We start from the raw sequence: 23,998 nt of genomic DNA, 5'->3' as shown, positions 1-23,998 counted from the left end.
TAGTACAATATATGCGCGCTTAACACAGCAAACCTGGGCATAAGCAAGCCTAATCTCCGAGCTTACTGTAAGCTAAAACTTCACCCTATGGCTTAACCGCGACGGCGCCACCCCCTCTTTTCATCCTGCAATCCTCAGCCGCTTTCTCTGCGCGACGATGCCGTTTGTCTTCAGCTCGTATCGTCGCCCAACATAAATAAATACTCCAAGGAATCCACCCTCCCGGTGGGAACTTGAAGTCAATCTTCAGTCAGAAAAACATAACAGGACCCACTGGCACTCATATTGTCGTTCACATGTCCGCTGAAATCTCAGACGATTATAATATCCAGGAGGCGTGGAATAAGGCATGTCAGGCATTCGCGCAGACCGCCAAGGTCGATCTGACCAAATCCCCGGCTTTTACTGTCGATGAAGTCCTCGACCAGATTCATAAAAAACAAGAGGATGACGATGAGAAACATAATAAATATAGGGTCGCCAAGGATGCTATCGCCAAGACGAGCAAGTTTATCATGCTCTTGGGCGGCATAGCTGCCCAAGGTGCCAGTATGGTGAGTTAGTTGATAATTGGGAAGCAGGGGGTATGTCATTGATTGACATCGTGATTCCAGGTTTTTGCTCCGAGCAGTCTTTGCTTCAACGCGATTTCGTACCTCGTTGATGTGGGAGCCAAATACAAGCGCATCTTCAGCAGTCTAGCCGAGCTCTTTCGACGAATCTCCGATGTGCTCGAGCGATGCAAGATCTACATGCGATTACCAGCGGAAGCGGTCGATATCGCCCTGCGCAAGATCATAAATGAAGAGCTGGTGTGCTTTGTTGATATCTGCGCCTTGTCGATCAGGGTGATGAGGGGTAACAAGATCCTCACAGCGCTCAAGGTTTTCGCCTTCGACAGCGATGAAGGTGTCAGCGGTCAATTGGGTCGCTTAGCTTCACTCGTTGAACGTGAATCCCAGATGCGTGCGACGCTGGGATTCGAGTCTCAGAAAATCAGCGAGAAAGTTATCGTGGAAACTCGCGATGGAACGAAGAAAGTCACCGCATCTGTTGATAAACTTCTGACATTTGAGAAGAAGAGAGATGCCGACAATGTGGCACAGCGGCTTTTGAGCAATATTGATAATAACCTTGACAATCCCAGCGAGACCATGAAGAGTATGCAGGCTATCTTCAAACGTCATTTGAATGACCAAGTTCAGGGTAGTGGAGAATGGCTTCAAGAAGACCCTCTGTATACGGCATGGGTGGATACACAGTCGCGATTTTCAATTCTGGCCGTGGCTGGGGATGAAGGGTTTGGAAAGTCTTTCCTCTTTACCGCCATCGCGAGGGGTCTTCAAGAACTGTGTGGTGAAGGAGGAGACGAAATGACATGCAAATCTGCAGCCTACTCTTTCTTTGACCAGGAAATGAAAGATATATCTCTGATCAAGGCTCTTGAGGTCCTTTCCTGGCAGATTGCAAAATCGGACATGTTATACAGAAAGGATTTGGGCTCGCTGAATACAGTCGGGGTGAACCAGATCGGCGATCTCTGCGATCAGCTTTTCGGCAAATCTTATAAAACCGATTCCACCTTCTTTCTCTTGCTGGATGGCGTGGATCGAGTCGATAAACAACACCTCAAAGAGTTTGTGGAGGTACTAGGCAATTGGCGATCCAAGTCTGCCGAATGGCCTCGGTTTACTCTTCGCATTCTCCTGACTGGTCGGACGGAGACAGTTGCAAAAATTCAGAATGAGCTCGGAGATGGAATATCGGTTCTTGATATGGCATCCAAGAACCGCCACGACATGATCATGTTTATCGACGATCGCATGGATAAGATGGATAACCTGAGCGGATCGTCTGATCAGGTGAAGTCTCTCCGTGGGGAAGTCTTGGAAGCTCTGACAAAACAAACAAACGGCGACTTCGTCAACGTCGGACTTCTCCTGGACGAAATCAGTGGCAAGCAACGCCCCGGCGAGATTCGTGAGATTTTGTCCAGGTCGGGCGAAAATCGATCAGATACGATTGCTCGCAAGATCGAGTTCCTCAACGAGACTCTCAGCGAAGATGATATCTCTGATTTGAATGATTTGCTGACTTGGGTCCTTTTTTCTTTCCGTCCTCTCTCGCTTGAAGAATTGGAGACGGTTATTTTCTTGAAATCCCGCGAGCCTTCTCTCCGGCCTCTGGCTGAGAAAATCAGAGATCAATATTCCTCAGTGTTCCATATTGCGGCCGCGCGTGTTCACTTTGTCTCCGACTCAATTGCCGATTTTCTGCGCGGAACCTCAGGTCCAGGAAATGAGGACGAAGACGAAAGCTTGAAAGACACAGGCGATGTTAATGATTCTGAGGTCAGAATTGTCCGACGGTTCTTGGAATCTGTTTGCGATCCCAAATTGTTTGACAAGTTTGGATTCGAAGATTTCTTCCAGCGCAAACTCAAGGGCAAGACGGCTCGTGTTGGGGTCAATGCTGATATGGCACACCTTACGATCGTCTCGGCCAGTTTGGAGGTCATCTGTGCTAAGGAGTTGCCAGGCTTTGACCCTCTGCTTGAATATGCAGTCGAGTATTTTGGTGATCATCTCGAGTCCGCAGATCCTTCGTTAACACTGCCACGACACAAAATAGCTTTGGGTCCGCAGTTGGTAAAAGTTTTCACTGATGACGAGGTAATTGAGCGGTGGTGGATCCTAAGTAACAATTGGATGCGGAAGCAATGGCTTTATGTTGATTCATACGCCGACGTTGTTTTGAAATGGTTGCAGGATTCTGCTGTTACTAAGAATATACCGGAGGAACAGAAGAAGTGGATCAAGAGTCTCAGTTCCAAGTCCGAGCTTGAGGCAGATCTTCTTGAACATGTTGGCAGATTTCTTGCTCGCCGATGGCTCCAGTCCGGCGCAGACGGCGTGGCATTCCTGTTTGACGCCATTCATGGTTATATTTCAAAGGTAAAACTATCAACCTGTTCCCAATTGGCATGACGAGCTAACAGATTGCAGATTGAAAACCGGAAGGACTCTAGCCATGTACGTGTGACTGCGGATCCCGATGTTTCTCAAATTGAGCCTTCTCAAATCATGGCCGCCGTGACCTGGGCCCAGCACCGGATCGGAATCGAGAAACTCGACTATGAGGAGAACCGCAATTTGGCGCGAACCCTGCGCGACTATGGCAAATTCGACGAGGCGATCAAGCAATTTAAAATCACATCGACACTTGCCAAAGAGAATTGGTTTTCTCAGATTGGCCTGGCCGAGTGTTATGGAATGAAGAGTGACTTTGCCGCAGCCATTGAGACCCTCGAGGCCACAAAGCAAGGTATTGAGAGCGGGGAGATTGGGGATCCAGAGGAGCTCGCAGACTGGCTGGTGGATATCAATAACGATCTGGCGAGATGGAACAGGGAACTCGGCCGCGGCGAAGCAGCTCTCGCAATTTATGAGAATCGACTGAAGGTCTATCCGGAAGACTACGGCACCACCTACAACCTCATTTCGCTGTTGCACCATGAAGGAAACCACCAAAATTTGCTGAAATTGCTACAGTCCCTGAAAAATAGCACGGACACAATTACTGGCCTCGATCTTCTAACCCGCAATTTCCATGAACACTACGAGCAAGATCTGTATAACGAAGCTCTCTTCGCATCTGTAAATGGTGATAAGGAATTTGATATCATCTTCCAGGGCTACAACGACGCCGTTCTTGCTGCGAGGGAACAATCCGCCAAGGCAAGAAAGGCCGGCGATACCACAGGAGAGTGGAAGGCCCAGATGTGTCAGGTCGACCTCATGACTCAAATTGCACTCTTATGCACAGCACATGGCACTGGATACCCCGATCGAATTCAATGTGCAATCGAACATTTGCTGCGCATCTTGGCGGTCAACGAAATTCACGACGGCTATATTGCTGCAAAACAAGCAGTAATCTGCTCGCAGCTCGCTCTTATTTGCTTTGACAAAGCTCAAGAGTATCCAGATAATGCGGCGGAATACCTCAAGCACATTCAATACGCCGCGGCATTCAAAGGCGCAGAGGATCTGGTCTGTGGGTTCTATAGCTCGCATCCAAGCCGCCTCCTCGCCCGCTACCATATTCTTCAGGGGGATATTGAGAAGGCTCGAAGTATCCTGCGTCCCTATATCAAGCAGAACCTAGATCTTCTCTCAGACGATGATCCTCTCAACGACTGGCAGGCGTATAATGGTTTGGCAATCCATTTTATGTTTGCCGGACAAGATGCAGATGCTCTCGCTGCATGGTCTCTGATAACTCCGAACAGGGACGAGGAAAATCCTATACCTGACTTGTCTGTGGATGACGCTGAAGAATTCTCGAATTACTGTGATGGCGACTGTGGTACTTACTGGAAATATGCCGACGATTTCTACCTGTGCAAAACCTGTCACTATGTGCAGTTCGACAAAGAGTGCTTGGACAGACTCCGAGATGGGTCTGGAAAAGCCAAGATTTGCTCTAAGCACCATGATACACTGCATGTTCCAGCGTACGATGCAGCTGAGCGCAAGAGGATTGGCGAAGGGAATGTAAAGGTCGAGGAGGAAATTCTGACAGTGGATGATTGGCTTCAGCGAATCCGCAAAGAGTGGGGTATCAAGTTGGTATGATAAAATAATGAATTGGACGGTTGACGGCTATGGAAGAATTTATGTGAAATGCTAAATCTTAAATTTGCTTGAATTCACAATAGTTACAGCATGAAACTTCTGCCACGATATCAGACCTCCTACTATCAGATCAGTCAAATCTATTATGGATAAACCGCTAAGTAACATGGGGCTGAGTAGGGCCATGATTGGACATCTGTTCGACGAAAAGAGAACATTATTCCTTTTAGAGGGGTGTCGTTCAGTATATCTTGATGCTGTTTAAATGTCCGTATTCAACAGTCTGATCTCCAAAATATCCCGCTTCCTACCCTTCTAAGTGATAAGGTTACGCAGAAATAAATCAATAATACGAAATTCTATAATGTCCATTGATCCCTCGTCGAAAGGCGGTTTTCGTTTGAAGGTTTAAAGTCACAAATACAACATAGGTAAAACAGGCTGACAATTCTTATCTTCAAATTCCTTTATTCCAGATACCCAAGTGGATACATTCAAAATGGCAAATGAATTTATTGCGCCGGTTTTCCATACCAGACCTTAAAAGGAAAACTCGTCGGGGTCAGAGACCTGACGAACGACTTTGTCTCTATCACTAGCCAGATCCACTTCATCGAGATTTCCAGAGAAGAGCAAAAAGATGGACTCGCGGGGAATCGAACCCCGGACCACTCCCATGCTAAGGGAGTATTATACCACTAAACCACAAGCCCAATTGATTAGTAATTCAATGAATGTCTGAGTTTATGAGCTAGGGACTAATCAATTCTCTAGTATCTTGAAAGGGATATCCAAGTTGGTGGGAACTACAGAAATCTATCAGTCTTTAAAAGGATTTGTGGAAAATAAGGACTCAAGCAAGCAAATAGTGGAGTATTTAACATAGAGATAAGTCATAAATGATTAAAATTCCGGATAAAAGAAATTATTTGTTGTCGCGGTGTTGGATGTGTGATATATTTTAGCGATGTCGAGTGCCAGTACTAGTAACAGCTTGAATCATCTTTGGTGGTGGACTTCAAGTTTTGGTGGTTACCTATCCCCCCCCGGAATAAACCAGACTTTCATACAAGAGCAATTACCATTACCAAAATGACGACTAGCGGCCTATCGTGGTCGTGAAACACATTAATCGCTCAATCGATCAGCTTAGTAAGTAAGCGTGTTTCTACGGCGAAGAGTCCTGACAGTTTGAATGAAGCTACGAAAACTTCGATCTCCACAATCGAAATGGGTAGAATACTTGACTTCCACATCCGTTGTCAGATAGTACGTAACAGAAGAACATACATTTTTTCAAATATTTAAAAGACTATTGGGAATTTGAACCTGTAAGCAATACAGCACCGCTACAGCACTAGCCATCAAATTAACACCAATACAGTACTAGATAAACAAAATAGCAGTAACACCAATAAAGTATTATCATAAGCTTGCACTCATAACCTGGGGGGGGGGGGGGAGTTGCATTTATTTCAATTATCGCAGTTTTACTTTCGGATGAAAACGCTTATATAACATAACCCCCCTGGTGATTTCTTTTATTGTACGCATATGAGAGAATTCAGAAGAAGAGCCCCAACGATACAACAGGCAATATAAAAGGCTTGGAATGGACAATCGAGCTCAAGTATCTGTACCTATTCCCATTCCTTCATTAGCGTGTTGGCCTCAATCAACTTATCGAAATTGACAATGTGGGTTGAATGGCACCACGGTTTGATTGAAATTTCCTTCCGAAGGGTATCAGCAAAGACCGAGCACCATTGTTGGCGTGGGTAGGCGTTGTTGATCTGGGCACGGGTGGTGCCATGGATCATTTTTCCAATGTCCTGGACATGTGGATGAGCGCCGGTATTGTCGTAGATCGTTGCCAGCTGAATCAGTTGGCCGATGAACGTGATGGTACCATCAACTCCCAGATCCTGATGGCGAATGATTGCCTCCGCAGCTGCTTCGGCCTGATCGACAGTGGCACCAAATTCCTTCAGAACCTGTAGAGCTTTGATACCTCCATATAGATCAAATGACATTCGTGTTGCTGTTAGGTTTTCTTCTGCCGTGCCGAGGTCGTGTAAGAGGCATGTCAGTGCCCAGGTCACTGGGCTAAGGGTGGCAGCCTTCTCGGGGAACTGTTGTTTGGCGATTACCATACCTGGCGAAGAGTTAAATGAGGGACTTAAGGGATCCAGGGTCTATCTCTAGCCTCACCATAATAATAAACCCTCATTGAGTGATTGAAAGCTGCCGGATGCAAAACCTTTTTCGCATAGTCGAAAGTTTTTGCCGCGATGGGATCATCAGAGGGGAATCTGACTTCACTGATTGAGAGGCTTTCGGGTTCGTTGATGAAGGGCCTATCGCCAAATATCACGCCTGCGTCAACTGGCACGCTGGTCCAGCCATTGCTTGCGATCTCGTGTTGGCACATAATATCAGATTTTGATAAAGGGTAGATGTTCAAAAATAGAAGGTTTGCTTCAAGCTTTAATTGTACCTAGAAAGATTTTGACTTTTTTGGAAATTGAAAGTCAGGACTGCGAACTGTGACCTTATATAGCTGATCTCCCAAGTCGGCTTGTACGGAATTATTTTTCAAATGTTGCCCACTGATGATCCCGTAAGCCATTCTGACTTTTTTCTGGCAATCTGTTCGAAATCCACTGCTTAGAAATCGAATTCGCGCCTCATGCGCCCGAATATCTCGAGATTTTCCAACATGACTTACTCTGGTGGTCTCACGCTTACCGGATTAGGAAGTTGATTCTGGTGGGGCCTGGTGAAAATTTGATAGGTCAGCACGAAACTTTAGCAATGACACATGCCGTGCGCATGTAAGACTCGGACCAGATAAGCATTTCAAGATTTTGATTTCAGTTCTTCTCTAGCGTAATGCTTTGTGGATGCTCGTATTCTGAATAGGAAGTTGAGCCATGTACAAACAAGATTGGGTCGCTAATTTCTTTTTTAAAAATAGTCCCTTGAGTGAGATTCGATAATCTGCCTACTTTGAGGAAAGAACGCCACAATTCCCTGCCAGTGGTGGCTCCAAGTCACATTCCATGAAGAACTTTGGCTAGTACTAGTACATCTAGATGCATAATAAAACATCGTAGATAGACTCCGAGGATGAGCGAGAACGAGTTGAAGCTGTTTTGTAATAACATCACGGACTAAGTGTATATTTATTGTTTCATAATTTCCGCGCGATTGTCAGATCAATAGCCATCCCTGGCCCATGACTTCGATTTCTTCATGTGCCTTTCCTGAATTATCACTCCAGTCCTGCTTTTGCCAGTATACCTGCAAAATCCTGGAGGCATTGATGACATTCAAACAAGACGTATATTCCCAAAGGCCTCGTAAAAGCGTATTTATAGACTCTCTGGTATTTTCTGTTTGGCATTCCAGGCCTGCGATAAATGTAGGCCATATGAGGCATTTGAAAAACATCTCGTCCGAGGCGAGAAGTTGAATTGTCGCGATTAATTTCGAAACTAGGATCTCATTTTCTGCTCCTTGTGTGTTGATAGGTGTATTGGCGGGGGATGCGAAAGCACGGAATATCCTGGTTCCATAAATTAAGGCAGCGATCTTGTATGCTTTCGCCAGCAATGAAAGCTTCTCCATCTCGTGGGAAACAGTTAGGGAAATGACCCTTGATGCCCACTGCTGACAATCAAAGTTTCTTGTCATGTCAAGCATGATCATAGTGTCTCGTATATGGTCATTAATAGCATCACTCTTTTGACCGTCCAAGTTGTTGAGGAAATCTCTCTGGCTAGAGAAATATCGAATCGCTCTTAACAAAAGATCCGGGCAGCCGAGGAAGCTTCGAACGATTGACTCCTGTTTTATTTCGCTATCGCAGTTCGGAAATGCTCCTGATCTTGACTTCGAGCCTGACAATGCATCCCCGAGTGTTGAGATCCTGGAGTTGGTCAGTACAATATTGATTTACGCCGTATCACTAACCAGAGAGGACAATACAGGCTCAATTGTCGGGAAATGAATTCCCTCGTATCGGTCGCCATATCACCATAGCTACTTTTCATCTGGCGTTTTGTTACTTGGTCATCACCGGGATCCAGTAGTGAGCTGCCAAGGTTGACCAGGCCCCTCGCACCACAAATATGATGATTCCAGCCGTCCATGCCGGACTCTAGGAGATCGAGAAAGATAAGGAGAAAGATCGATGCCAGCAAAGTGTTCTTTCGAGACATCTCATGGCCATTCAATGCCCGTGTCACTGCTTGGATGGTTTGCCGTTTGAAATGAAGGGCATCTAAATTAGCAACAACGAACCGAGGGGCCATATTGGTATTAATCTGGTAAAACGATTTCCCTGTATTGGCAAAGTGCCGTGCAGAAACGGCAATTATACATTTTTGTAAGGGAATATCGTCCATGGCGTACGTGAGTAAATGCCGAAACGGATTATTGTCGCTGTCGCAGAGGATGAATAATTTGCAGATGCGACGGTTAACTTGCACCTAGTCTCAGCATGCCATCTTGGAAAAGCAACTTCGCGAACTCACAGTAGTCCAGATAGAATCTGGAGGAAGAATAGAGGTCTTGCATGCAGGGATCTCCTATGGCGACGGAGGGGCGTGGGTTTGCCAAAGCCTTCCGTTGGAAGGAGGTGATCGGTTTGTGTTTTGGTTGAATAGATAACTTCTTTGTAGAAGCTTTGTGGTCATCTTCAAAACGGCGTCCGCGCATTTTACCGCGAATCGCCACACCAGTCACCCATCTTATTGGTCTTTTCTCGAAACATTCCAGGCCGGCTTTTTCGCACTTCGCGCAGGGGATGTTGGACCGATCGCATTGGATCGTGCGGCTGCGACATGTCCAGCATGCGTTCCGCATTTTTAAACTGATGAGTTACGAAGCAAGAAAAATACGAGAAACAGAAAAGTGAGGTTGAAGTTCCATGTCAGAAATGAAAAGTGAACCGAACTGCGCCACTTTGTCGAGATGGAAATTGGTCCGTGCGGCTGACAGGAACCTTATATGCGTCACAACTGGTGGAAATGTACCTTGGCACGTTGAAATGGATATATCCATAGGAGGCTTTGGGGAAATTGCCAATGGTCTAAAAAAACAGAAATTCGGTAAGCTAATAGAGCAAAACGGTTGAACAATTGACTACAAATCCACGTTGGTGGTGAGTAAATCTTGAAATATTGTATTTCATGCCTAGATGAGAATAAAATAACCAAAAAATCCATGGATTTAAAAATGTACATCCTACTCGGCTTAATAGGATTGCCGGATATCTAAAGAGGAGCTAATGGTTTCTGCTCCCCAACAAGTTCCCAAATTCTCAAACGATCCTTGGAAGATGGAATTCCTATTGTTTGAGTGTTAGCGGGCAAGAATCTAACCTCTGCCAGCGTGAGCTTAATGTATGTCGGTAGGAGCGCCAGCAAGCGAAATGCAAGCATCATAATCACGATTGGTACTGCTGCTGCTGCCCAAGTTCCTATGTCGTTCTTCTTTTCCAAAGGGGTGAGGCGGAAAGCTACTTCTAATGCAGCGATATCGTAAAGTAGTTCCATCAAGGACAATGATAAGCCGTACAAAAAAGCGGTAATGCCCAATGCTTCCACCGGTTCTGACCAGGCTTTCTCAGTAAAGACCGAAATGGAACTCTTTCGGCCGAGATAATAGCGCATGTGAAGAAGAGATGAAACTCGTACAGAAGTGCGGAAGAAATGGCGTAGGCGAGTGGTCGCAGCAACTCAGCTTCCGGAAAGACAACCCATTGTAATAACTCAGTGACAATCCCAGTTAACAGAAATTGAAACAAGCCAATGTTAAATGCGCGGAAGAAGGTGTATGGGCTTTGTGCCTGTTAAATGAGGCGCAAACTGTCTCTAATATTTCCGAAAGTAGCGCGTGGTTCTTGCACTATCTTTGTCTTCCGTGTCTCCATTTGAGAAACTTGGAGAATCAATAGTGTCGGTGAAACATGGTTTAGATGTACCAAAGCTAATTCAAAGTCAGTTGCTGCACACGGTGATAACTGAGAAGATAAAAGAAAAGGGAGGGTATAATACCAGATCGAGAAGCGTCGTGAGGTTAGCGGAAACCGTAACAAGGAGATCGGAGGAGAACCTGAACCCCCTGAGACTACGATCTATACCACCATGTGCGGTATCATGCTGTCCAGCGATAACAGAAAAGTGATGCGCGATGGATTAAAAAACCCGTGGAGAGAGCGGCCTGGGGAACCCCGAGTCTTACAGATCACAAAGCAATGGAATGGTGAACCAACTAATTCGAACGTTTGTCGTCCGGGTGTGTCGGGCAAAATAGCAACGTACAGATACAGAGTTAGATCTACGCGTGCACACTTCTTAGCCGAATATCATATTTTGCCCCTGTTCTGTCGCGAAAGGTTGTGGCGCGAAATTTTCCGATCTGGCCCCCACTGGGCGATTTGTTCATTGGCTAAGGCTATGAGACACATTAGTGCGCCTGTGTTTTATTTCATTCCTCGGTGGGCGGTTAAAATGGATGGTTAAACATAGGTAGCGACGCTGTTCATGATTTGGTATCATATTCCAAGGTTGTTAGCAGTAGTAGGCAAAGAATTCAATATTAACAGTTACCTTAGGGTTAAAGCACCAACGGTCTGCCACTTGAGGTGACTGTTAATATTGAATCACTGCAATTGTCCTACACACCTGGGCATACTACTCGTAGTAATAAAATAACCCAGGGCCAGTCATAGTCATCATAGTGTAATGTGATCGGCGATCGGGGAACCGTTTCAGCGTAGCGCTAGAAAGCCCCCGCAACGACAGTCATCGATCGACATTTGAGGACTTATATTAGCATAAAGAAATCGTGGTAAGAAAAGGAGAGCCTGTCATCTACCAACTTGTCCCAAATAAAGACTCAAACGGTTTATTTCTATACAGAAATCCCTCCCAGTAAATCATGTCCACAAAGTCGGAGCTCCTCAGCGCATTGGAATCTGACGAGGAGAGTCAAACCAAATTATTGCAGTCCTTCGTTCGAGCTGCATCCCCAAACCCACCAGGAAATACCCAGGTCGCGGCCAAAGTACTGACCGATTATCTCACTTCGAAAAACATCCCTTATGAAATCATCGAGCCGAAGCCGGGGTATCCGAATATCGTCAGTGAATTCTCCGGAGGCAATGGTTCGGGTCAGCGCGTTGTTTTGAATGGTCATATCGATGTTTTCCCCGTGGACGAGACTGCTCCCGGCTGGAATCGTGATCCTTGGTCGGGAGATCTAGTTGATGGGCGCGTTCATGGTCGGGGTGTGGTTGATATGAAGTCTGGAACCGCATCGCTAGTCATCGCCTACGCATATCTCTATGCTAGAAGAGATTTCCTTAGTGGGAGTGTTGCTCTTTGTGCTGTTTCCGATGAGGAAACAGGTGGTCGGTGGGGAACGCAGTATCTCATTAAAGAAGATAAACCCCGGTGGGGAGGAGATGTGATGCTGAGCACTGAGCCAACGGGACAGACTATTCGCTTTTCTGAGAAAGGAACTTTGAGGCTCTCTGGGACTATCACGACGAAGGCCGCACATGGAGCATATCTGAATCTCAGGTATGAGATTATAGAACAACATCATGATGGACGTCGCTTGAAGGCTAACTTGAAACAACAGTAAAGGAGCGATCCGAACAGCGGCCGAATTTCTGAATGCTGTCGTCAAGGATGTCGAAGGAATCGAGCCGAACCCTCCTCCCGAGATTGCCAGGTATCTGACCGATCCAAAGGTCCTTGCTGTCGTGGATGAGGCCATGGGGCCAAATACTTCATCAATCATCGCTCGGCCGACCGTTAATATCGGGACAATCAAAGGTGGAGTCAAGGTGAACATGATACCAGATCTCTGCACCTTCGAGCTTGATATCCGGCTACCGGTTGGCCTTGTCGCTAGCGAGGTAATGACTGTTCTTGAATCTGCAGCGTTGAAATATCCAGATGCAAAGATCGAGTTGAAGAAGCAAGATGCAGCTAGCAACCCTGCTAGCTTCTCGCCTGTTGATCACCCAATTATAGGCCTTATCAAAGATAATGCAGAGAAGGCGGGGGCTTCCCATGCAATAGCAATTCCATCGATGGGTGCTACAGATTGCAAGCACTATCGATATGCCGATATACCTGCCTACGCTTACGGGTGCAGTCCACTGAGCAGTAAGTGTTGAAGAGATTGCCTCCTTGACTATCAATCACACAGCTAATCGTCAACTGAGCCAGTGGCGTCTGTCAACGAGTCTGCTTCGCTGGACGAGTTTTTCCATGTAACCAAAGTGCATGCATCCACAGTTTGGGATTATCTGGGAAAGAGAGGGTCGTAGACGCCTAGCAAAAGACTCACGATTGAAGAGATGATTTGAATTTTGAATAAGAAGGATATCAACCAAATGATAGTCAATCAAATAATATCATTTTTGAGTTTTTGCTGTAAATACTAGGCCTGGGGGTAACCACACAGGCCAGTGCGTGAGTAATCGTCAATCTCATTTATTGAGCCTCCACCTCAACAGCTGCCGACAAATCCGGTGTCCACCCACTTGGCCTCTCGCTACCTCGCACCAAGATACCATAAGCCGCCCGTTCCACCTTCTCCACGCTATTTTGCATGACCTCGGTTTTCTTATGGAGATCCCGGAGCATGTTGTACTTCCGAGGTACAGATAATTCCTCGAAGCCTGCACGCATAGTGCGCAAATCAACGACGAGGTCCGCTTGTGAAGCGGCAAGGTGAGGTAATTGCTTCTTCGCGTCCGTCAACTCGGTCTCGGCGGGTTCGGTAGATGTGGCAGCAGCGTTGCCTGAGCTCAAGGACAGTACGGCGAATCGCATCATTTCACCCGTCAAGTCAAAGAGACCCATCAGGTAATCCTCTTCTGTGACCATAATACCGGCGGGTAGTCGTTCGCATACTTCGGCGTGGGTGATGAGGGTTTGTGTGCGGAGGTAGTGCTCGAAGGAGATTGCTTCGATGTACTCTTGGATACCGCCGCTGATTGAGCGATAGCGCCAGGAATTGATGCCGGTGAGGTCAGGGATGATGTTTGTGAAGAGAGTTTGGATCTGATCGAGGCGCGTTTGGTTTTCTTTGGCGATGTTGGCGGGGATGGGGGTGTTGGTTGCGCGGACGCGTTGGAGGGCGAAAATACTACGCCACAGCAGTTAGTTTGAGGTTCAATTGAAACAGAAAAGTGAGAACATAGGTACATCTTCTTGCTAAGGGCGGTAATATCCCGGCTAGTCTTGATTATGCGTTCGCGCCTGTCGTGGTGCTCGTCCAGCTCATTGCGGAAGTTCTCAAAGATGGAGATGGTCGGACCGGCCGAGTCGGAAGACTGGGTGTCTGATTTGTTTTGCATAGTGACAGGCTGGCCTTGCCAGGATCGCTTGGTGCCCATGGATGTGAAAGAGAAGAAGAGGTAGTTGTTGCAGAAGGTAAAGAAAGCAAGCAGTCAAGTGGAATCGACGTGGAGGAAATCCCCGATAAGCGATAAGCCCGGCTCCACTATGGGACCTGCCGAGTGACACCGCCTGCCGTATGAAGAAGCATAGTGTATCTATAGTCACTCAATTTGGAGTAATCAGTTATTCAATACTCCGTTTCTCTGATATTGATAGAGTTAGCTCATTATATCTCGATTGATGCTTTCACCAATTGGGGCTTCAGTACAAGGCAATTTTCAATTTATTTGATCCACACAATATGGGCAGTAACGAAGCAGACTAGTAGTCTCTTGAAAATGCAGTAATTGCATTTTTATCGTTCTGCGAGAAACTCGAAATGTTGCTGGATGATTATAGCAGAAGTCTAAATACCATGGGGGATAGTAACAACAGCTCTCCCCTTAATCCTGTTATCAATGAGAGCCCGAATCAACCTAGGTGCCTCCGCAAACTCAAACACCTCAATGGCAGGGGTAATCACGCCTTGTAACGCATATTGCAACAGCTCCGCCATTTGGTCTTCAGTTCCAACCGATGACCCTTTGATAGTAATACCTAAGCAAAGTTAATACCTTGATTCTAGCCAATAACATATCAAGCACAAATCAAACTCACCTCTAGCCGCACAAACTGTCGCAGAAATCGGAATCTCAATATCATTCCTCGGTAATCCGACATTAACAATAATCCCCAAATTCCGAATAACCATAGGTGCCATTTCAAACGCCTCCTTCGTACCAGGGACAACGATTGTCGCATGCGCACCTTCGCCCGTAACCTCAGCCACACGCTTGGCCACATCCTCCGTTTTGAAATCGATGAATACCTCCGCGCCAGACGAGAGACTTGTTTCCTTCTTATCTTCGCCGCTGTCAATTGCAATGACGCGGTATTTGTTTATACGCGCGGCGATTTGGACGCCGACGTGTCCGAGTCCGCCTCCAGAACCGGATATCACGACCCAATCACCCGGTGCCAGCGAGGTTTCTAGATGGGACAGTGCGCCGGACATTGTCAAGCCGGCGCAGAGGAGCGGTGCCGCGATCTCGGAGGCGAGGCCTGCTGGGATGGACGTTATGAAGTTTGCATCTGCGAGAGCGTATTGTTGTAAAGTGCCGGGTACGTGCCGACTTGTGTTTTGTTGATTGGGACAGTGGTGTGTGAAGCCGCGTTTGCAGATACTGCATTCTGTGCAGGCGTTATAGAGCCATTTCAGTCCGACGCGCTCGCCGACGAATGCGTTTGAAACATCAGGGCCTAGCTTTGCGACTGTCCCGACACCTTCGTGGCCGATTATGGGGTTGTAGACGCCCCAGCCTAGCACCGCGCGGACTTCTGAGTGGCTGTTTTTGATATTAGTGACGGCTATAAACGAATTCAGTTTAGTTAGCAGGAGTATATACCATAGACCCGTGCATTCCAGTTTGAGCAGGATCTCTCCTGGTCCTGGTTCCGGGACGGGGACGTCACCACGCAGGACGATGGTGTGGTTGGGGCCGGGATTCTGCACCACGATGGCCTTTTGGGTACGAGGGAGATCCGATGCCATTTTGGGAGATTATGTATATAGTTGTTTAGGTAATTTCTGTGAGAACCCTGGTGGTTGGCAAGTGTAGAAGAAAATCCGGGGTGGATATCTAATTGCGGGACGGACTGCCGAGATTCCTTGCCGTCGTGTCGGCGAACGGGAAGATCCTCGGATAACCTTAACTTGAGGCGTCATTCAAATTTACTCTTGGCGATCGATCGGAAGACTTGGACTACTACTATTTACTAGTAGTATGTTACTGGTATAATGTAATATCCTAAAAACTGCGGCTACTGAATATATGACTGGCTAGGATAATTACCAAGTAGTATAATGTTTCGTACGAAATGCCTGCTTGGGTAGATATGCCTACAGGGATATCTCGCCCGCCTCATCCAGGCCAAGGTAGCGGTACTTGAGAGTACGCCCTTCCAGTCCCTCAGCGGTAATGACCTGCTCATCACCCGGTACAAGATCGAAAGCATTATCACTCAACTTAACATCAACTTGCTCCTCCAACACTAGACCCTTAACAGGCTTGTGCGCACGGAAAGTCACACGAACCGAACCAGAGATCGAAATCGCTTCAACATCGAGTTTGCGATCCGAGAGATCAAGATATTTGAACGGCTGTGGCCAGTCTACATCTCGCGCAACGACCTCATTCTCCACCCACAGGCGTGCAGCCAACACAATCGGCTCGGGGTCTGCAACATGATCCAACACTCCATCGGTGATTATGTTGCTTGTTCCATTTGGCGTGATCTCAACATCTGCGTGAACGATCGGTGGCCGAGTCTCACGGCCTGTATTGACGGATATAAATCGAAGCTCTACATGGCCGCGGACCGTTTTTGGCTTGTTGCTGGCGATCCAAAGCTCATACTTGCTGGCCTTTGGCGGCTGGGCGTGTGCTACGCTCCAATCATGATGTTCGCGTCGAACCCCGACTGCAATTGGGTTTAGAACTCTTTTCACCGCGTAATACGCGGGTTTCGGTTTCAAGAAGTAATCGGCGATGGCCCATGAAATAGTGGGCCAGCAGTCATTCAGTTGCCATAAGAGGGCACCGCCGCAGTGTCGTTCATCGCCCCATTGTCGGCGCCAGCCGCGATATCCGAACATCATTGTCTCGGCTTGGATGAGCTGAGTATGATAGATGTAGGTCTAAAAGCCCGTAGATGTTAGAAATCGTCAGCCAATGTATAGCTGGAGTCATATTTACCCCGAGGTCAGTTGCAGACCGGACATTCTCAACCAGATATGTCGCAAGTCTTCTCTCGTGGCCATCTGCCTTGTTATGGAAGTCGATCACATGTGATTGTGGGAACATTTCGCTCTTATTCTCAACGAAATAATCAATCGTAGAAATGTGTGGGAAGGCTTCCATTCCGAATTCGCTGTTGAAGCGACCGCCCAGAGTATCGAAAATCTGGTATTTTTCCTGCGTGCCATGCCAAACTAAGAATGTCAACCGTTAGATATTTCTCTGGATAGAGGTTACCTACCCTGATCGGTACCTAAGTAGATACCAGGATAGTTATAAGAGACTTACCATTCCACTGATGCATATCGCCAACGGTCGGATCAGATGATATTTTGCCATCGCCCCATGGACTGCCAGGGTGGTAAAAGGTGGTAGGACAGTACTCACCCACCACTTCGGGAAGCAGCTTCTCGTAGATATACCGAGCAGGGAAATCCGTCTTGAGCCAGCTTTCCGGATCTTTATCGTTGTAATTGTAGGTCAGTCCCTCTGATTCTTGCACCTGGTAGTCCTCATTATTGCCAACGTATATCACGATTGATGCGTGGTGACGGAGTCGCTTGACGTTGTAAATCGTTTCCTGCTGGATCGATTCCAAAATTGCTGGCCAGGTTGGGTAATTACCACAGCCAAACATAAAGTCTTGCCATACCATGACGCCGAGTTCGTCACAAACTTCGTAGAAATAATCGTCCTCGTAGATACCGCCGCCCCACACACTAAGTATATGTCAGAGCATGACTCGGAAAGGTCAAGTAACTCAAGTTCGACTTGGAGGAAGGGATAACTACCGAATCATATTTTGTCGACCAGCTACCATCAATTCAATCCATAACCGATACCGATCAGCACTGATATTCGTCAGGATGCTATCGGCGGGGATCCAGCAAGAACCGCCGCAGAAGATATCCTGGCCATTGATACGGAAGTAAAATGACTTTCCATGTTTGTCAGGCTGCTGAATAATCTCAGCTGTTCGAATGCCAATTTTCTTGCTTGTTTGGTCAACGAGTTGGTTATCACGCAGTAGAGCCACAGAAACCTGGTAGAGAGGTTGGTCACCATAGCCATGAGGCCACCAAAGCTCAGGACGATTGACGAGGAAAGACACGTCGGTGGGAGTCCCGTGCAAGACCGGAATATCTATGTTGGTAATTTCTTTGCCACGCAAGCTCAGGGTGAAGTGGGCAATGAAGTCTCCGTCGATGGGAGTGTCAATTGTGGCCACAGTCTTGATTTCGGCGGTTTGGTGGTCTGCGGCGAGCTCGACCTTCGGCCATAGATCTGCAATCCGCGCAGTATAGACCTCCAACCGAATTGGACGCCAAATCCCGGCGGTCATCAGGACTGGACCCCAATCCCAGCCCCAGTGGTACTGTGCTTTGCGCACTGCGAGGCGAGAAGGGTCCCCGTTGAAGCCGACCCATGTGTGTTCGGGATGTTGATTGCGGATTTCCCGGGCTTTTAGTAGGGCACAGTCGAATTCAATCTCGATGGTATGTTCCCGGTTTTGTGTTGCCAGGGCTTTGGTGATGTTGACTCTGTGGCCGAGAAACATGTTATCGCTGATCAGGATGACTTCCCCATCCAACTTGACCGTGGCGAAAGTATCCAAGCCTTCCATGACCAAGTCTACTATGGCTCCATCGGGGATTGTTGGTGGTCTGGTAAAGGTGTTGCGGTACACCCATGATTTTTCGTTTGTCCAGCGAGCATCGAGTTCATTGAAGCCAATAAATGGATCTTTTAATCTGTAGGAAGTGAAAAATTAGAATTAGATGATAGCTTACTTGACTTGTTTAAGAGATCATATACTTTTTATTGTGAATCAGGTCCTGTTGCACCGAGGATGGCACTACAGGGACAGGCAGCCATTCATCAGAATCGCGATCACGAAAGGACCAGTTGGCCGAGAGGGAGTGACGCTCCAGGGGCATTTTTGATATATTTTGAGGTAACTGGGTAAAGAGTAGTGAGGAGGAGAGAGGATGACAAGGTAAAGAGGGAGCTGTCTAAGTTAAAAGTTATTTAATTTACAATTGGGAAGTCACCTGAGGCAAGTATGTAGTCGGAGGAAGGAGCTGCTTATCGATAAGGGAATCCCCCCCACGCGCCTTCCCTTTTGGACGCGGAGACCCCGCAGTCACATGATTCAGGCATTCAGGCAGCAATTTCCATTTCACACCTTATTCACCTTATTCCCACCTTCTTTCCTTCTTCTCTCCTTCTCTTCTTCATCTCTCAATCATTGGTGTATCAGAATGACAGAACCTACTACACTACAATACTCAAAAGTCCATACATTCTCAACTAATCTCAAACTTCAAATGGTGGTTGTACCAGGGAAGGTTGATATATATTCATCGACCACTGGCACGCTGGCTAACACACTTATTACCTGTTTCGACACGGAGCCCACTCCGCCCAGCTGGCATGTCGAAGTCTACTTCATAATATATCCTCCGTATTCACTACGGTGATGCTTGGCTACTCCGAGTCTCTGCCATCTTCTCTCACCGGCCTCAACTCTATTCCATTTCCCTCAGAACTAGCACGAGCGAAACTGGACATTCGCATCGACGCTTGCTTCTGCTCCTGCATCCTCCCTGCATCTCCAGTGCCATACTACCCGTGGACCTTACTACTCAACTCCGCTGAAACCCACTAACTTCGACACTAAATCCACCCAGTCAGCCCAGTCCTTCTAACCGAACCAATGGCCTCTCTCCACCCCCAGTCCCTGGCCAACTGTCGATTATCGGTCGTGACAGGAACACGCACTCCACTCTTGGCATTCCTAGCCCTGGAGTACTGGAATCCTCCTCCCTTGCCATGTGCAATCCATCCTGGTCAACCCCGCCACCTCCACGAGCAGACCTCGCATATCCCCCCCCATGTGTTTCCTTCGCTGCCCCCTCGTTCATGTTCTCCACTTTGCTTTGCCCAAACATCTTGAATTGAACTCCGCCGTCATGTCATGCAGTTCCGGCACTCGAGGTGGGCTCGAAGAAGAGCCGTGCCTCCAAATTCCATCTCGGGCCCTTGACTCAAAACGGACATCATGTCCGGATATCCCTCGGCCCTCCCAGTAACCATTGGAGGAATTGTATGTTGGGCCCCGCTTGAACAGATTCACCTTATTGTTCTCTTTCATTTCATTCGTCCCAGACCATGGGCCCAAGTAGTCCTACAATATTCATGCGACCCTCGGAGATCGTTGATCCTGCCCACACCAAATCTCAATGTGCCCCTAATTCACTAAATTCCCCTGCATGAGGCTATGCTACCACGACGACGAAACCACTCTCGCTACTGCCGGGCAAACGGAACAAAATGCCGGTGGGGTGATGAGAGTGAGATGGGTTCGAGCTGGAGGGTAGTAGACCCTGGATCCACGAGACGTTCTGTGCAACATCTCCCCCAGACGATCGTCGCATCTGCAGGGCCAGGGCTCATTGTACTCCATACTCCACTACCGCATCTCCACCCCATTCCATCTTCCTTTGAATCCAAGCGACCCGGGAAAATTGTGTTCCCCCCCTGGAGAAATTTTGACACCCAGTCCGGCGCATGGATGCCGACCTTGTGGCGTGTGGATGAGCCTACGACACCCGTAATTTGCCTCAACAACCCCGGACCCTTGTCAGCCTGGCGCGTGGTCGTCAGCACTGGCCGGATGTAGTGGATGCTCGATGCATCCTCGATGCATCCTGGATCCCGGTACACCGCTACCCCTTCGGTATTCACTACAGGACAGACCTGAGAACCCTAGTCTGGTTATGCCGGTAGTCTTTAGCAAGACGGCGATGACGCGGATGGTCTAGAAATTATAGTAAATTTCATCGGTCTCATTCAAATTCGAATCCGCCCACCTCCACCTCCACCTCCACGGCCGATCCCAGTTAGCGCTGGTGATCGCGCTCATCTCCGGTTTGGTGCTTGGGGATATTAAATGCATGTCTCCTGAGAGAATGACTGGTCCAAGAACCTGCGTGCCACCCAATAAGCGAGGTCTTCGGATCCCCGGACTCGCCCCAAAGAGCTTGCGTTCCCTAAAATGCGGGGAGATTTGGGCTTTAGGCGGATCAGGCTATTATCCACGATTCTTTCACTATTTCCTTTTGGTTTTAGTCGCCCTTCGGCCCGCACGCACTGGCCTACTCGTTCTGCTGCCTTCTTTTTTCTTTATATTCCCTTCCCCCCTGGTCCTCTCATTTACCGGTTATTCCTTCTGACGACATGATCTGCCATCTTTCATGACCACTACATCATTGCGACATCCATCTCCACCGACGTAGCAATAGTCATATTGCCATACTGCCATACTGGAACATTCCACTGCGGGATTAGCGCTTATCATACGACGCCGCCGCCTTTCCACTCACATTCGATTCCTTCGAAATATGTGACTCTGATCGGCAAATCTTGGGTGACCGTCGCAAACATGTTCCACACCTTCGAAGGCTTCGAGAATCCTGTGGCAGCATCGCCTGCCAGAAACCGACCGCCAACGGAACGCCGTGAATCCGTTAGTAGGCGAGTGACGACACTTCGTGCTTGTACATCATGCCGGCATCGCAAGATCAAGTGCGACGGTGAGAAGCCATGTGAAGCCTGTCGCTGGTATAAGAAGTCCGACCAATGTCAATATTCCGACCCTCGGCCATCAAGGAGGTAAGTCTGTCCAGCTTTGATCGTGAGGTCTCGCGATGATAACTAAATAGTTGCCAAAGGCATGTCGAGAAACTGTCGACCACTCTTGATGAATATCGGAACATTCTGGGGAAGCTGTTCCCAAACATCGCCCCTGAGTCCCTCGTCAATCTTCCCCGGGAGAAGCTGATCGAGTTGACATCAAGTTACTCCTCTCTAACAGCCATGGCATCAACTCAAAGCGTGACTGCACCGCACCCCGCTTCCCCAGCGACCTCTGTTTCTGTCGAGGCACACGTCTCCCCACTCTCAAATGAAGATGACAACCTTGAATCCCTCCAAACCATGCCAGAAGAGGTAGAGGATAGCCGTCATACCAGCTCTAGCGATCTTGTCGAGGGTGTTTCGGATGATGTGAATGCATTATCTCTTTCCGCTAGGCATCCATCATCCTACCTGGGCGTGTCATCAATCCAGGCCGTGCTCAAAGTCATCGTTTGGCTGGACCCAGGGTGTGCTTCATACTTTGATAGAACTCCGCCTATGAGCTCGGGCAGCCAGGCCGCCCATGCATTTGACGTGCAGCAGGGGTGGTCACATCACCCGCCTACCACTCCGCCACATCCTTTCATCCCTACTGAGATGCAGATGCTGGACTCATATTTCTTGTACTTCCAGGCATTTGCACCACTCATCGATGAGCAGCATTTCCGTGAAACTTATATTTCCGGACGACGCAAGGATGATCACTGGCTTGCGCTGCTCAACATTGTCCTGGCTTTGGGATGTGTGGCTGCTTCTACCCCTGACGACACGACACACCAGACCTACTTCCTCCGTTGCAAAAGCCACCTAAGCCTAAGCTCTCTCGGCAGTTCTCACCTGGAAACTATCCAGGCTTTTGGTCTTGTCGGTGGGTGGTACTGTCACTATATTAGTCAACCCAATCTCGCATATTCTCTGATGGGCGCCGCGTTGCGAATGGCCGCAGGACAGGGACTGCACAAGGAATTTGTCGAGAATCGGCAAATACCGACCCCGGCTAGGATGGCATCGATGGATATCAAGCGACGTGTCTGGTGGTCCTTATTTGTCATGGACACCTGGGGAGGTATGACCCTTGGCCGACCAAGTATGGGTCGTTTTGGACCCAACATTACAGTCAAGCCTCCAAACTGCAGAGATAAGGTATGTATTGACCTATCCCCAATATCATCCCTTTAGTCACTCACTGCGACATAGGAAAACATTCTGGAAATTCTCCCGCTTGTTGAAAACATTCGTTTTTCGAAAATCGCCACCCAGATCCAAGAATCACTTGCTGCGGCTCCGCTCGTCAAACACCAAGAGATGGCCCATGCGGATGTACAGCTCTTGGAATGGTGGGATAACTTGCCACCCGTCCTGAAAGATCACGAACCGTGCAACGAAGCCATCGCAACTGTCCGCACAGTCATGCGATGGCGATACTACAACCAACGGATGCTCATCTACCGACCAACGTTGCTGAGCTATGCCATGCGCCGAGTCCCCTACATCGCCCTCCGCGCCGAGGAGCGAACCGCCATCGAAAAGTGCCGCGAAGTAGCGGAAATCTCTATCCAAAACATCGCCGCGACGGCTCAACTAAACCAGCTCTGCGGGTGGAATGCCGTTTGGTGGACATTCCAGGCCTCCCTTGTCCCGCTAGTCGGCCTCTTCCTCAACGATCCGACTGCTGACGATCACCGCGCAAGCATCGAGTCTTGTCAAGCGCAGGTCGAAATTGCCTTGGCTACACTGGCCCGAATGCAATCCTTCGGACATACGGCCAAGCGGTCCCTTGATGCGCTGGCCCGCATCTATGAGGCCAGCAAACGCAACCAGGATCTATCATCGGCCACGAGTGCACCCAGTTCCTTCGGTAATTTCTTCCCAGCTGGCCGAGATATGACCAGTAATATGTTCTCCACGTCCGACCCATCATCGCGTATGGGGATCTCATTGGGCGAGAATGGTCTCGCAGACCCACTAGCCACCCCCTTTGTGGATGATACTGGGCAGTACCTGTGGGAGTATCTCAGTTGGAGTGATAACTCGAACCTCTGGCCCGGCTTATCAGACTTGGATACACGCAATGAAGCGATGGCCTTGTTGACGCCGGATCACGAGAAGGGCCCGAAGTTTGGGACTCACCCGTATTTCGAGCCTATGCCGGATTCTTACTTTGTCAATGCGCCACTCTATTACTGAGGGGAGTTGCACTTTACTTAGCTTTTGTTTATTATCTCTTATTCTTCTCTATTCCTTTCTTGTTGTGTGTTTGGTTGTTTTGGATTGGGCATGTAGGTTTAGCAGGAACAGAAACGAAGCAACGCAGCATATTCATTCATCTTGATATATTTATTTGATCGACCGCATCAAAATATGTTTATTTCAGTTTTATTTTCTCCTACTCTACTCT

At 48.1% G+C, this 23,998-nt stretch overlaps 8 protein-coding genes across 8 annotated transcripts; 3 read left to right on the top strand and 5 right to left on the bottom strand.

The window, feature by feature from the left end:
• Positions 1 to 296: 296 nt before the first annotated feature.
• Positions 297 to 4,637, top strand: N7481_008690 (uncharacterized protein; the record flags this gene model as incomplete). Its single annotated transcript, XM_057267909.1, has 3 exons — positions 297 to 554; positions 615 to 2,954; positions 3,006 to 4,637. The coding sequence occupies 3 exons, from the start codon at positions 297 to 299 to the stop codon at positions 4,635 to 4,637; spliced, it is 4,230 nt and encodes a 1,409-aa protein (XP_057118586.1).
• Positions 4,638 to 6,277: 1,640 nt separating this feature from the next.
• N7481_008689 (uncharacterized protein) lies at positions 6,278 to 7,068 on the bottom strand (the record flags this gene model as incomplete). Its single annotated transcript, XM_057267908.1, has 2 exons — positions 6,278 to 6,792; positions 6,849 to 7,068. The coding sequence occupies 2 exons, from the start codon at positions 7,066 to 7,068 to the stop codon at positions 6,278 to 6,280; spliced, it is 735 nt and encodes a 244-aa protein (XP_057118585.1).
• Positions 7,069 to 7,850: 782 nt separating this feature from the next.
• On the bottom strand, positions 7,851 to 8,348 carry N7481_008688 (uncharacterized protein; the record flags this gene model as incomplete). The annotated part of the gene is made up of 1 exon (XM_057267907.1): positions 7,851 to 8,348. The coding sequence occupies one exon, from the start codon at positions 8,346 to 8,348 to the stop codon at positions 7,851 to 7,853; it is 498 nt and encodes a 165-aa protein (XP_057118584.1).
• A 3,237-nt stretch (positions 8,349 to 11,585) lies between these two features.
• N7481_008687 (uncharacterized protein) lies at positions 11,586 to 12,987 on the top strand (the record flags this gene model as incomplete). The annotated part of the gene is made up of 3 exons (XM_057267906.1): positions 11,586 to 12,229; positions 12,291 to 12,823; positions 12,887 to 12,987. The coding sequence occupies 3 exons, from the start codon at positions 11,586 to 11,588 to the stop codon at positions 12,985 to 12,987; spliced, it is 1,278 nt and encodes a 425-aa protein (XP_057118583.1).
• A 166-nt stretch (positions 12,988 to 13,153) lies between these two features.
• N7481_008686 (translin family protein) lies at positions 13,154 to 14,061 on the bottom strand (the record flags this gene model as incomplete). Its single annotated transcript, XM_057267905.1, has 2 exons — positions 13,154 to 13,811; positions 13,871 to 14,061. 2 exons carry the CDS (start codon positions 14,059 to 14,061, stop codon positions 13,154 to 13,156), a joined length of 849 nt encoding a protein of 282 aa, XP_057118582.1.
• Positions 14,062 to 14,471: 410 nt separating this feature from the next.
• Positions 14,472 to 15,656, bottom strand: N7481_008685 (zinc-dependent alcohol dehydrogenase; the record flags this gene model as incomplete). The annotated part of the gene is made up of 3 exons (XM_057267904.1): positions 14,472 to 14,662; positions 14,723 to 15,472; positions 15,518 to 15,656. 3 exons carry the CDS (start codon positions 15,654 to 15,656, stop codon positions 14,472 to 14,474), a joined length of 1,080 nt encoding a protein of 359 aa, XP_057118581.1.
• Positions 15,657 to 15,744: 88 nt separating this feature from the next.
• On the bottom strand, positions 15,745 to 18,839 carry N7481_008684 (beta-mannosidase; the record flags this gene model as incomplete). Its single annotated transcript, XM_057267903.1, has 6 exons — positions 15,745 to 15,802; positions 16,051 to 16,802; positions 16,861 to 17,096; positions 17,191 to 17,621; positions 17,694 to 18,653; positions 18,718 to 18,839. 6 exons carry the CDS (start codon positions 18,837 to 18,839, stop codon positions 15,745 to 15,747), a joined length of 2,559 nt encoding a protein of 852 aa, XP_057118580.1.
• Positions 18,840 to 21,346: 2,507 nt separating this feature from the next.
• Positions 21,347 to 23,787, top strand: N7481_008683 (uncharacterized protein; the record flags this gene model as incomplete). Its single annotated transcript, XM_057267902.1, has 3 exons — positions 21,347 to 21,576; positions 21,636 to 22,743; positions 22,798 to 23,787. The coding sequence occupies 3 exons, from the start codon at positions 21,347 to 21,349 to the stop codon at positions 23,785 to 23,787; spliced, it is 2,328 nt and encodes a 775-aa protein (XP_057118579.1).
• Between the last annotated feature and the right edge of the window lie 211 nt (positions 23,788 to 23,998).

The sequence above is a fragment of the Penicillium waksmanii genome (assembly GCF_028829765.1).
Source record: "Penicillium waksmanii strain IBT 27052 chromosome Unknown utg000008l:1.0-5622682.0:1.0-5626561.0, whole genome shotgun sequence".
NCBI lineage: Eukaryota > Fungi > Ascomycota > Eurotiomycetes > Eurotiales > Aspergillaceae > Penicillium > Penicillium waksmanii.
This window is presented reverse-complemented; position numbering and strand designations above follow the sequence as displayed.